The 14,287-nt window shown below is 50.9% G+C and overlaps 1 protein-coding gene across 1 annotated transcript; it reads left to right on the forward strand.

Moving 5' to 3' along the window:
• Nucleotides 1-796: 796 nt before the first annotated feature.
• LOC122382831 (hexosaminidase D-like) lies at nt 797-14,287 on the forward strand. The gene is made up of 2 exons (XM_043368667.1): nt 797-983; nt 11,602-14,287. The coding sequence occupies exon 2, from the start codon at nt 11,609-11,611 to the stop codon at nt 13,910-13,912; it is 2,304 nt and encodes a 767-aa protein (XP_043224602.1). The 5' UTR covers nt 797-983; nt 11,602-11,608; the 3' UTR covers nt 13,913-14,287.

Here is a 14,287-nt window from a genome sequence, read left to right on the forward strand (position 1 = left end):
TGCTCTGCAACCTTTTTCGGTTAGCTACCAAAAATAAACTCGTGCCCTGGGCCACTTGACCTGAACCCAGAGGTCACCGGTTGACCTGAGAACATAAAATCGGGTAGCAACCGCTGCGTCTCATAACGGTGAGTACATTCATTTTTCCGCGATGCTCTAGCTCCATTAGTGGCGAAACGGCGAGGCGGTCGTATGTACATACCTCCCCCCTCCCCTTCCCCTCGGCTGGGCCGGTGTATGTAGAAAACCAATAGGACCGGCGAGGATTAACACTAAGCCGACATTACGTTTATTTTACCGACATCGTGTTCGGTGTTTCTCTCGTCGAGACGCGTCGAATGTGCTGTAATTCGACTGTAATATGAATCAACATTCAACAGTACCTAAATAAAAAATACATTTAAATATATGACATAACTAGGCCCTGGCAGGAAGTTCCTCGGTTGGTCCAGCAAATAGATCCGTATTTCAGAACGTTTTTTCAGACACGTTTTACGCGGCATTAAAAAAAAAAACGAATAAATAAGCGCAAAACTGATAAGTTATTTCCAGCAATCGGCGGCTGCAGTAGGTAAGTTTATTATTTCACACCTGACCTCAGCGCATTTTAGCTTCCTCACGACTCCATGGCATGCACGTTTCTGTTCTCACCGTTGCAGCACGAGCGCATTCCGGCTGCCGTCCTCCCTGGGTGCGGTGCCTCCCCAGTCCACTAACCTAACGGGAGACCGGCGCGGCGGGACGGCGACCCCGCGGCCGAGTGCGCCGCGCACGCCCTCGACGGCCGCCGCGCGGCTCAGTTTGGGCCGCGAGAGTACGGGGAGTGGTCGGGACGCGTCCGGTGGGAATCCTCGGGTCGCGGATGGTGTGCTGAGAGCTGCAGAGAGGCGTTAACCTAGTGCCAGTGATGTTTGCGCTGAGGGTGACCGTCTGAAGGCAGCGGAGTTCCGTGCTGTGCCATCTCCACACTGTCCCCATATCGTGTGAGTAGCGGCTGTTTGCCAGTCATCTGTCCACCGCGCCGGCCGGACGCCGCGCCGGTCCGTTGGGGTAGGTCGGCTCCCGACGCCACTGTGTTTGCTGTCATTATTTTCGGCGTTCCTAAGTCATCGCACCTGCACGTGGCGTCATTGAGAAGTGCTGACTCGCCACTCGGGCGGCACCGTCTCCGTTGCGGCGCTACACGGGCCAGACGGGCGCTTGCAGCAGCGTGGCTGCACGCGCGGCGAAATTATGAGAAACTTGCGCAGACGTAGTAGACGATGTGAAATGTGCACAACCCGATGAAAGTGCATGGGAATTTGTACAATGTTTGGCGAAGTGAAAGTTGCCATCAGACACGAACGTTAAATGTCAGCTAAACGTGTGACCATTGCCAAAGTCATTTCCCGTCTCGGTGCATTTACGTGTTCGTGAGGCCCTTCAAACCGAGTTCTCGCAGGCTTTACGCCCGACATGACTGCGGGCTGAGTGATATGATATTCAATTTCATATCTTAGATGGTGTTGCCAATGTGTGTGAAGCATTACCGACCGGTTGTACGACCAGACCAGACCGATTTCTATGTTACCTAGTGTCATGAAAATTTTCGAGCGATTGGTGCAGTGCCAGGTTACTGAGTACTTCGAGGAGCATGAGCTATTTATTCACAGACGCACAGCATGGCTATCGGCGCGGTCGTTCGACGGAAAGGGCGTTAGCGGTAATCACCGACAGTGTAATACAAGGCAATGGACAGTGGAGAGATATCCATTCTCGTGCTACTCGACCTGTCAAAATGTTTCAATATGTAAGAAAAACTTCACCTGTACAACATAGACACTGCATGGCCCAGGCACTATCTCCAAGGTCATTCTCAGCAGGTTAGAGCTCGCTGCGCTGACGGGTCTGTCATTCTCTCAAAGTCTCTGCCAATAGAATCGGGAGTGTTCCAGGGGGGATCTCTCAGCTGTCTGCTGTTCTCCATTTCGCAAACGATATGTGTCTCCACGTCCCTGATGTCACGATCGTACAGTTTGCCGATGACACTCAGATCTTAGTATGTGGTAGAAAAGCTGACTTAGCTGGCTTAACCCGCGCCCCGTTGGGCTCTGCCGAGCAACGCGCCCCGTTGGGGGGGGGGGCATTTTGGCCCCCCCCCCCTAAGATCTCGAGAACCACGCAACCTAGCGACAAGCGGCAAACGGTGTTGGATAGCCCTATCAGGGAACTACCTTGTGACCCAATTTTATTGACCTAGGTCAAACCGATGACGTCACAGGTCAGGTCAAAGGTCCAATTTTCACCGTTTACAGGCATTTCAAGAAATGCGTTGTACAATCGAGTAAAATGCATTTCATTGAAAATCATCGATGGGGAAATGTTCTTCAAACACATATTTTGCTATTTGAGGTCACTGATACCAGGTCAGGTCACAGAGGTCAGGTCACGGGGGGGTCACAATATGAAAGTGTCGTGTGATACATGTTTTATGGTCCATTTTACATGACGAATGCGATTATGTGGGTCAGGCAGCCTTTGGGGCCAGCTTAGGTCACGTTTTGGTCAAGGTCAGGTCAAGGTCAGGTCAAGGTCAGGTCAAGGTCAGGTCAAGGTCAGGTCAAATTAGGTCAAATTGCAAAGTTAATATTTTTGCATAAAATGGGTATCGAATCGATGCAGCTCGTCACGGGGAGTTCAATGGTGGTCTTTGTTTTGCCGTAAGTGGTCTAGAATCGCTAAAAATTGAGTTCAAAAATTTGACGTCATCATTTTTGAAGTTTTTTTCGCTATAACTTGGCCAAAAAACAAGATATCGATCTGAAATTTGGTATGTATATAGAAGAGCGCAGGGACTATCACATATATTCCAGTTTTTCGAAATTCGGAAAAATTTTGGATTTTTTTAGTTTTTCTAAAAAAAATCAATTTTTTGATTTTTTTGGGGTCAAAAACCCAAAATTTTGAAAATCCAAGATAGCAGTTTTGTAGCGCCGCTTTTTGTCTACTAGACCATATAAAGAACTTTGAAATTGCTTGATAACTGTAGATTTGGTGAGCGTTTCAAGATAGCATGTTTTTTTGCTCATTTTTGCTCGAACATGACCTCAGTTTGACCTCAATAACTCCTGACCTAAGGTGACCTAAGACTTGAAATTTGGTGTGAAGGTGTCAAATTGATGCCCGGGAAGGTACTGAAAATTTGGCGGCGCTGCGCGCCGCCGTTTTCTTGCTATTCGGGAAAAACCACAGGGGGGGCCAAAATGGCCCCCCCACGGGGCGAGGGTTAATAATCCTGAGAATGGAGCGGCTCTGACGAGAATGTTTGCTTGGTTTTGTTCAAACAACATGAAAGTGAACGCGTCAAAGACTCAAATGATTGTACTCGTAACACGTCAGATGCTGAAAGGACTGCCTTCTGTTAGCATTCGCTTCGCCGGTGCAACTGTTCACGAGCTCGAATCTGTCAAAAATATCGGCCTCGTTATGGACAGACATCTGACGTATCATGGCCATGTCAATTGTCAGCCATGTCGTGTCAAAGTGCACGGGATCGATATTGGCGCTCAACCACACGAAGCACGTGTTACCGCCGTCCACGCTGATACCGATCGTGTCCTCTCTCGTATTGGCTGCACTGCGCTACTGCATATCTATTGAATGCTTTGAAAACGCGAAAGACCACGGACGTGACACCCGCGCAACGCACAGAGACTGCGACTACCGCGGATACATATACTAAGCCAGGCGGGGCGAAGGCAGCTGCACCTGTATAGTGGCGTTCGAACACCAGCGGCAAATTGCGCTGACGTCACGCAGTCTAAGGGGGCATATGCATTAGCCCCTTAGAATCCAAAAACTGCAGACTTCAAAATTAAATATTTCCGAATTAAAGCATTTGGCACAACGTGCCAGTTCCAAACTGGTACCTAAGTGCAAACCAGGGACTCAAATTTGGCTATGTCAACTAAAAACTAATGTTCAGGTGGGAATGGGATGGTCACTTTAACTAGATTCAAGTGTAGACCTTCAAATAAAAATAGATTGTGATTGTACATATATCGTACCGGAACCGACCCGTTTTTCTGCCGTTCATCTGTTTGCACTTAACCCGCGCACCGACGGGGGTCTGCGCCAACTTCGCACCGACGGGGGGGGGCTGAGATCTCGAGAACGAAGCAAGATAGCGACAAGCGGTAAACGGCATCGGATACGCACGGCCAAGATCTACAATTTTTACCAAGGTCATTTTCAGGTCAGGTCAAAGATGACGTCACAGGGGTCGAAAAAGTCAAAATGGCGGCGCTAGATATGGAGAGAGTTTTTCTCGAATAGCTTTCGAATTAGTCAAGATAGGAACAAACTAAGGGCATCATCGTGATCCTCTCGTCAATCCGCATCGATTGATATATATGTTGACCTCGAAAGGTCAAGGTCAAAGGTTGACTTCAGGTCACGTGACCTCGAGGTCATCATGTATATCATTCGATGCGTCTTGACGAGCTGAACACAATGAGACCATCCACGCGTCTCTATCTTGTTCCTGTACGGAGTTATTGGCCAAAAACCTTTGGTGACCTTTGATGACGTCACATGACCTCACAGCTGCCCAACAGCAAAACAGACCTCAAGGTAGTGAAGGTTGATCGTATATGAAGTCATGTATGGTATGGGCCATTCCGACCCGTTTTAGTGGTAAAAACAGGGAGTTCATTTTTCCCCCATTGACTTATAATGGGGAGGTCGCGAAATTGACCTGACCTTAGGTCACCGATATCAAAATTCCGAGATATACAAATTGTAGCTACTAATGACCTAATAATATCCTGCGACTTTCAAAGGCCTCCGACATCTACTGTAGCTCTGGCACGGTGACAAAGTTGCAAAAAAGTGACTTGAGATTGGGTCATTCAAAGTGACCTGGTGACCTGACCTTAAAAGGTAGGAGGTTCAAACTTGCACACCATGTGTAAAATTGATGAGGTTATAGTCATACCAAATTTCGCGGCGCTACGCGCCGCGGTTTTCCCGCTATTCGCGAAAAACCTCAGGGGGGGGCCGATATCCGCCCCCCCCCGTCGGTGCGAGGGTTAACCATCTCTCTTTACGGACTTTTTTTGGACGAGCCTCTTAGGAAATTGGTGAGATAGTCACTGCGTTTCCATGACACGTCTAAATCGATTTAGCGAAATTTCACGTGCGTTTTTCTCGGAAACTATTTACCTTATGCAAAAAATGAGCGTAGGTATATGGTTTTAGCTAGCACCTAATCCTATATTTACATTTTTACATTATGCCTAAATGCTATGATGGAGCAAATCCATTTTTCAAAATCGGCTTAACTTGTGCCATGGAAACGTAGCCAATATCTCATGGGTCAGTGGAGAATAGGCCGGCCACTCACTGTGATGCTGCAGACGGCACAGGCAGAGTTTCCCGGGGCCGGACTGATTGTTGGTGGTCATTGGGCGCCATGGCCGCAGGCAGACCTGGTGTGTTCACTGTGTAGTCGCTCTCCTAGCCCGCGCCCTGGTGGGGGGGGCTATTTTTTGCCCCCCTCCAGACTTTTCGATATATCTCCAGAACCACTGCGCCGATCGTCACCAAACTTTCAGTACCCTCCCGGACATCAATTTTCCACATTGTGACAAAAAAATTTTTTCCAAAGGCTATGATAGGTTGGCCGGAAATGACGTCAGAGTGACGTCATGTTCTGCCGTTTTCGACCCAAAAAAGGGTTTCGCGGGAAGAGCTGTCAGGCCTATAGCTTTGCAAATACAGAAAAATGATGCAGACATAAAAGCTGTAGAATGGACAGGGCTACAAAACTGTCATCTCGGATTTTTGAAATTTTTGGATTTTGACCCCCAAAAATCAAAAAATAGCTTTTTTGAATATAATAGCCAAAAAATCCAAAAAGTTTTTTGAATTTCGAAAAACCGGAATATATGTGATAGTCCTTACCGCCTTCTATCTACATACCAAATTTGAGATCGATACCTCTTTTTTTGGCGAAGTTATAGTGAAAAAACTGTTCAAAATTGATGATGTCAAATTTTCAAACTCGATTTTCAGCAATTCTAGACCTCGTAGCGCAAAACAAAGACCACCATTAGACTCCCCGTGACGAGCTGCATCGAATCAATACCCATTTTATGCAAAAATATCAACTTTGAAATTTGACCTTTTTTGACCTGACCTTGACCTGACCTCCACCAGAAAGTGACCTAAACCGTACCTGATGGTCTTATAACCAACACCATTGAGTTGGAAATGAAAAACTGGCCATAAAACATGCATCGCATAACCTTAGTAAAGTTGGGTTCATGTGGTGACCCTTGGTGACCTTTGGTGACCTGACCTGTGACCTGACCTGGTATGACCAGTGACCTCTAACAGCAACATATCTACTAGGCAACTGACGCCCTATCGCTGATTCCCGACAAAATGCGTTTTCCTCGGTGTTATAGCGCATTCCCTAGAAGACCCGTGAACGGTGAAACATTTCATCTTTGACCTGACCTGTGACGTCATCGGTGACCCCGAGGTCAATAAAATTTGGTTTCCCTTGACAAATTTGACAGGCCTTTCGAACGCCGTTTGAATTTTTCGGATCCGTCCAGTAGTTTCGGAGATACGAGGGGGGGGCAAAAAATAGCCCCCCCCCCCCACCAGGTCGCGTTATAAACAGACCCCACCAGGGCGCGGGCTAGCCTCGCCTCGTACCGGCCGCGAGTCGCGACCACGCTATCCTGAATGGAACTTTGATCGATCTGTGAGCTCTTAGCTAATGAAGCAGTCGTATGATCTGAGTCTCTTTTTCTCACGGAACACAGATTTAGCCCACTTCAGTTCCAATGCGATTGAATTTAGAAACACCATAGTTTCATGATGAGTAAAACAATGGTAAAATGACCTGAAATAAAATAAAATGCTTTTAAGCTTATAAAATACATAATTGAAGAAAAGTCCAAACATAAAATACAATGAATTTTAACCCATTTACGCCCTTCGTTGCGTTTTCGCAACGCAAGCAAGCGTCGACGTGATCGAAGCTTGAAAGGTGTGTAAAAGAGACTAACCGATGAGACAAGTTTCAGCGTGTGTAGCATGGTTGTGCGCATGATACTACGCAGTTACAAGTCTGTGCGGCCGGTAAGTTACTGCCTAGAGCTCCCAGAGGGAAGTCGAAGGTTTTGTGAGTGATGACGTCACGAAAACCAAGATAAGTAGGCTAAGTGCTTAATAATATCGTAATGAAAATTGTGTAAACATATTCTGCAGAGTCCCTACAATAGCGTAGATATGCATTTTGTTAAGAAACAATGCTACAAAAAAGGTTTGTGACTATTTTCAAATATGACTACGGTCGCGTTGCGGGAACGCAACGAAGGGCACATCGGAAAGACAGCGGTGTTGCGAAAACGCAACGATGGGCACATTGGCAGGGTAGCGGAAGTATGAATATCAACAGTAGACTTCACTCGTGATACGCTGTGAGTTCTCTCTTTCTCTACCCCATCTTCCTCCCTCTCCTCCTCGTTCCCCAACTCTCTCCCCCCCTCTCTCTCTCTCTTTCTCTCTCTCTTTCTTTCTCTCTCTCATTTTGTAGCCATGAGGCTGTAGCGGCGGAACATCTTCAATTAAGGGGGGGGAGCACTGCTGACTTTTGGTCTCATTCTTTCCATTTCCATTTCCATGCAACGCCTATCGGGATAATGTTAAAATGGCAAAATCAAGGGGGGCACGGTGCCCTGGTGCCCCCTCCCCCCGCTCCGCCGCCTATGCCATGAGGGACGTAGGTATGTTTAGTGCAAGGTGCGTTCGCACGTAAAATGTTGCGACACATTTCATATTTGCTGGCTCAAACAGCCACAAACACTCCTTTCTTTTTCTCTCGCAGATTTTCGGCCTCGGGCTGTTCGTTCACTAAGCAATGTGTTCCCATGCATCTGAAAATCGCATGGTAGGAAAAGGACCCATGCATCAAACGGTCGGCGATGCTAACGGAGCTGAGAGATAATTAGGTCCTTTGGAAATTGGATCTACTATGTACATTGTGCATAAATAATGAATAACGGGGATGTATTCTGGTATCAGGCGACAGATAGGCATCGCCATTCTCTGGATAGAATCTGCTGACTACCAGCATTTACGTTAGAAAAGATAACTGAGGGTCGGCAAATAGTGGGATAGGCCCCCTCTGAGGGTAGCTGAGCCCTTCGGCAGGGGTAATGAGGGCGGACCCATGGGAAAATAATAATTTTTAGGATTCATAACTCGCATAGATTCATAAGCTGCTTGATGTGGAGTATACGCCTGTTTTCTTACTTTGATAGGCTTTTTATCTAATCAGACCATTTTTAGAGCTAGCAGGATTATTGGAATTAGGGGAGACATTTGTCTGACCGGACACGGTCAATCGTAGACTGGAGACTGAGCCCAGCCAGTGGGCAGCCGCCACCCATGACCCACCCCCTTCCCCCCTCCCAAGCACTCACTGCACCCGGCTACAGGCGCGCTCCTATGTGAGCTGCCCGATTCAGATTGCGATATACGTTGCCGGTCCAGCCCGGAACAGGGGGATGAGGCGTGGAGGAGGATTCAACTATCCTGAAGATGGAAAGGACGGATTGACGTCGAATCACCATTCTGTCCTGGCATTGTCTCGAGAAAGAGGTTACACGTGAAGGTCGCTGAGAGTGGGGCCATGAAAATTTTGGATTAGGTGTAAACATGATAAACTGGGAGTCGATTTGTTGTGATGCGCTACGCCTTACGCGGGTAATTTGTTAGAGCCGGATCGGTCCTTTTTTCTTTTTGCTGAGAGTGGGTACGACTAACCTGCAATGGAATTTAACTTTACTCCTAGGAGGGTGGTTAAAAATGATTGCGGATATACGCGCATACGAGAGGCACTGGTTTACTCCCAATCCTCCGTTTAATTGTATTCAGTGTGCACTGTGCAGGGTCTGATAGGTGGAGGTAATGGATCTGTCTAGCTTCCAAAAAGAAAGCATCACCCTGGATACGTGTCGACCACAACTTTAAATGAACAGCAATGGACAATGTAAATGGTTGATAATGACCGTGTTGCCATCTCCCCGTTCGCGAATCATGAAGTTATGCTTCCTCACTGAGGCTCTTAGACGGGTTATAGAGCATGACGGATGTGGGTTCCGCATTTTCAAGCAATAGTTGTCAACAGTTGATTGATGTTTTGTCAAAACATATTAGCATATACGGCAGTTCAGTGTACTTTATGTCCGTCTGGTGTGCCCATCGTTGCGTTTTCGCAACGCTGATGGCGCCCGGTGTGCCCTTCGTTGCGATTTCGCAACGCATGTTTTTTACGTTTTTCTCGAGAAACTTTTGCTGCAGGCAAAAATTATTTTCGATTCCATACAAGGCCCTGGTAGGAGCATAACATATTTTGATTTCGTCGATTTTCATGATGGTCAATATTCCTGGGCATAAATGGGTTAACATTCCTTCTCAATGATGGTGATATGCCACATTCCTCCGCCAATCCCTATGGTATGCGTTTCAGTACTGCATAAGTACGTTCTTTAAAAAGTATATGGGTGTGACTAGGTTTCGAGCGGGTGGCCCCGCGCCAACCACCAAGTGCCGGTAGAGCGGTGGAGTTCGCGGCCCAGCCACCGCGTCGCGGTGCCTTTTCCGACGAGCCATGGCCCGACAGCTCCACCCGGGCGACGGTGCCGCCCGCGCGACCCGTTACCCGGGGTCACGGTAGAAGTGCGTGACGACACGGTCCGAGTCCAGCCGCCGTCCTGGCGGCCGTGCTTTTTGTGACGGCCGTCGGCCGCTAGACACACGGACCAGACCGACTGAGAAGCGTCCACCCGCGGCCAGGTTACCGTTACTCACGGCCGATACAGGCCAACGGTGTACGGCGGGGAGGAGAGGCTCTCCGCGTGAATGGCGGCGCTCGTGCCGGTCGGATAGCGGCCGGCCGGCCAACCGGCGCTTCGTGAGCGCCGTCTCAGCGGCCCGCAGGACGCGCCGAGTTGGCAGATGTAGAGAGGACATCAGACATGGCTGGTGTGCCGAGTTCAAGTTTTCACTGTTCAGTCGGTTTCTAAGGCTGCTCATATCCTCTCATATTCGCCGCGGTGCATTATCTCACACCCGGGTGAGGGTCTCAGCCAACTTCGCCATGGCGGGGGATGGGACAACACCAAACAAGGTTATCTCGGAAACTCAAAAAGCTACACAGGTGTAGAAAAAGCAGCAAGATCTTTTAGCTCGCTGTAAGATCTTTTAGAAGTATGAAAGGTCGTTTTTCAAGCAGGTCATCGCTGAGGTCACTGGAGGTAGCCAGGTGTAAAAATAGGTAAGAAGTTTCCCGTTTTGTATCTCGGGAACGAATAGTGCTAAATCGCCGCGGAAAAGCGCATTTAATGTCTCTTTTAAGGCTCTTTCTGAATAGTGCTCTCAACTTTGATCTTGTGTCAACGATTTAGCCGCCAGAGTGCAAAAACTCAAGAGTTAACGCTTTTGCGGTAAACGTTTTTTTTTTTGCAATAGTTAACTTATGACACCGATGTTGTATTACGTTGCTTTTACCGGCATCGAAAGAACAATACGTTACCGCGTCGAGTGAACACAATACATTAGCACCAGTATAACGCCTTTTGGGGCGACTAACGGAGCGAGCGAGAGGGTGAGCCTTGCACGTGCAAAATTTCGAGGGGGTACCTCCAGCTGACTTGTGCACGGCACCCTACTAACCGGTCTCTAGCGATGTGCCAAATTTGAGCACAATCGGCCCAGCCGTTCTCGAGATCTGGAAACGACCCCTGCACGTGCGCACGTGCAGCAGCACCCCAACTCTGGCACATGGATATGCAGTTCTTAGTGGGTGCCTACCTACATGCCAACTTTCAGCGCAATCGGCCAAGTAGTTACCGAGATATTGCAACAATTACAAAACTGACACCTCTTCGTTTTGCACGTGGCACGTGCATAAGGGGTCACCCACATGCATCGGGAATAGTCCAATACTTGGCAGAAGGAATGAAGCTACCATACAAAAATTAGGTACTGCGTGTAAATCAGTCAAGTGGTTGCTGAGATATAAGCCTCGCAAAAGCGTCCGCACGGCCGGCCGGCCGGCCGGCCGCTCATACTCAGAAATTTCCATTATCTAAGGAAAGACTCCGCTCGCTTCGCTCGCTCCGTAATGAAAAAGTCAACTTCAAAATTTGACCTCTGGTCAATGTCGCGGAAAAAGTCATGTTGCATATCAGTCGATTATCATTGAGCTGAGCGCATCTATAAAATGATTCTCTCGCTGTAGCATGTCTGTACCTAAAGTTATTGTAAGAAAAAAAAACTGCTGGAGTTTGCAAGACCCGAGATGACATCAAGGGTATAAAGAGATGTGCCATTTTCCGGTTCAGTGAGTCCATCCTGATGTCTGACATTCACTCAGTTCAACTCATCCTAACAATATCCGGGTTATATATCCCGATTTTGGCGGATGATGCGCCTTATATTTATTAATTATCATACTCTGGTGCTGTTGCCACGAGCTGACCTCAACATCCCTGAACTGCAGTTACTTTGGTTTTTGACAGCCCGTTCTTTGGGTTACAGGTCGGCGATGTACCCGGCCCAGCCTCTCCGTCGGAAGACTCTGGTCTGGCTGGTGGCGGGTCTGACCTGCCTGGGGCTGTTTGCCGCCTACAACACGATGGTCAGGCGGCAGGAGCTGGCGATGCCCAGATACCCGGTAGCTTTATCGCCGGAGCGCGAGTCCACCGGCTCCGCGGGAGCCGCCGACAATACAACGCCGACAGACTCTGTGGGTCCCACCAGTCATGTAGACCCCACTAGCTTATCAGGCCCCTCCGGTCCCATCGGCCCCGCGGGGGTTCCCGAGCTGTCCGTCGGTCCGGGTCCGAAGGATGAGCCCAAGAGTGATGTGAACGATGCTCATGCACCGACGAAGACCGGCGACGAGCCTCCCCAGGTCTCGGACGGGTTTCGAGAGTTCAGAATTGAGGACAACCCGGCGTACCGTTCTACGATGAAGCCGGGAGAGCTGACCAGCGCTGGTGACACAGCAGCCACCATTCACACTAAGGTGGCCGAGCTACTGACTCAGGGCGCCTCTCATCTCATCAGCAGGATAATGTCCGACCGCCAGGAGGTTCGTAGTGTACCACCTCAAACTCAGACGGGGGAAGGATTAAAACGGACTGATGCGTCACCGGGACAGATGACACTTAGTGATAGCGTGACGCGTCAGCAGCAGCAGCAGCAGCAGCAGCAGCAGCAGCAGCAGCAGCAACAGCAGCAGCAGCAACAGCAACAGCAGCAACAGCAACAGCAGCAGCAGCAGCAGCAGCAGCAGCAGCAGCAGCAGCAGCAGCAGGAGGAGGCAGAGCCGGTGCGGTTCACACCGCCGCACCAGGTCCTCGTCCACCTGGACCTGAAGGGCGCGCCGCCGTCGGTGCCGTTCCTCCGCGAGGTGATCGCTCTGGCCGCCGGCCTCGGTGCCACCGGCCTGCTGATCGAGTGGGAGGACAAGTTCCCGTACTGGGGCGAGCTGGCGCCCGTGACCGCCGGGAACGCCTACACCATGGACCAGGTACACAACATCCTGGTGGCAGCGGCAGCGCACAATCTGACCGTGATGCCGCTGGTGCAGACGTTCGGCCACCTCGAGTACGTGCTGAAGCTGCCGCAGTTCGCCGGGATGCGCGAGGACCCCGACTCGCCCCAGGCGCTCTGTCCGTCACGGAACGAGAGCAACCGCCTGGTGAGGACACTGCTGGACCAGGTGATGACGGCACACCCGGGCGCCGAGCGGGTCCACATCGGCTCCGACGAGGTGTTCGTCCTGGGCAAGTGTGAGCTCTGCCGGCGGAGGAGGAAGGATGACCTGTTGCTGGGTCACATCGCCCTCACGGCCAACTACGTACGCCAGCGATATAACGCCACCGCCGTGCTTTGGGAGGACATGCTGCGGAACGCTGCCTCTAGCCGGCTGCGCCAGTACGGCCTCGACCAGGGTCTGGTCGAGCCGATGCTCTGGTGGTACACACCCAACGTGCGCAAGTACGTGGCGCCAAGGGTATGGCGTCACGCCGAGCGCGTCTACCCGCACGTGTGGGGTGCCGGCGCGTACAAGGGCGGCTTCGGCTCGGCGCTTTTCTCGCCGCCGATCGACCGGCACGTGCAGAACAACCTGGACTGGACGGAGCTGCTGGCGGAGGAGGACGGCCGGCTGGCCGGCGGCGTGCGCGGCCTGGTGCTCACCGGCTGGAGCCGCTACGACCACTTCGCCACGCTGCCCGAGCTGCTGGCCGCCGCCGTGCCCAGCCTGGCCTTCAGTCTGGCGGCCGTGCAGCGTGGTGCCTTGGACGAGACGGCAGCTGAAACGGCGCAGCGGGCACTGGGCTGCATGGCGCCCGTGCCTCTGCGGCAGCTCACCTGGCCGTACCTGTACAACGAGATGGCCCGGTGCCGCTTCCCCGGTCAGGGAGTCTACCTGCTGATGCAGCGTTACAACCAGACGGCAGTGCACGTCCGCGACCTCCTGGCCGAGTTCGAAACGGGACAGGACTCCTCGTGGCTGGGACGCTACAACGAGCGGCACAACTTCACCAGCGTGCTGAAGGTGCGGGAGGTGTTCCCCAAGGTGTTCCGGATGCGGCAGCTCACCGCCCGACTGTTGCGACCGCTGTACCACGAGCTGAGCAGAATCTACGACCGTGACATAGTGCTCGAGTGGCTGGAGCACCGGGTGCTGCCACTGCTGGAGGACTTGGACCAGCTGCTCGAACGTCTGGAGACCATGAGTGCCAGGCGCGAGTTCCCCGCCAGACCGCTGCGGGGCTATCCGGAGCACTTTCTCCGGTACATGGACGAGTTTGTGACCGGCTGGCGCTCTAAGCGCTGAGACAGGCGAGCTGAGTGCGCGGAAGGGCAGCGGAAAGACTCGGACGCGGGCCTGACCTGCCGGAGCGTGCGAGAGCCGCCAGCAGTGCTGTGATATACTTTTGTTCATCGCAAGCTGCAACTTGCCAATAACTGTTTTGACGTGCGAGTTTCACATCACAGGGTTTTCTTTGTGTTCACAATGTCAACAGGTTTTAAGTGCACCACTTTTGTGGGAGAGGTTTAGTTGATTATGTGTGATGTTAGTTGACGACATTACCGGAGAATATGCTTCGGTCAGACACTCGTTCGTGGGTGGATAGGCATTGGTAGGTCTAATGACGTGTGCGGGGTTTGGATTATGAATACGAGTGGAAATGCAAGTCGTAAAACTGTC

This window comes from Amphibalanus amphitrite, unplaced genomic scaffold, assembly GCF_019059575.1.
Source record: "Amphibalanus amphitrite isolate SeventyFive unplaced genomic scaffold, NRLGWU_Aamphi_draft 000148F_arrow, whole genome shotgun sequence".
Classification (NCBI taxonomy): Eukaryota; Metazoa; Arthropoda; class Thecostraca; order Balanomorpha; family Balanidae; genus Amphibalanus; species Amphibalanus amphitrite.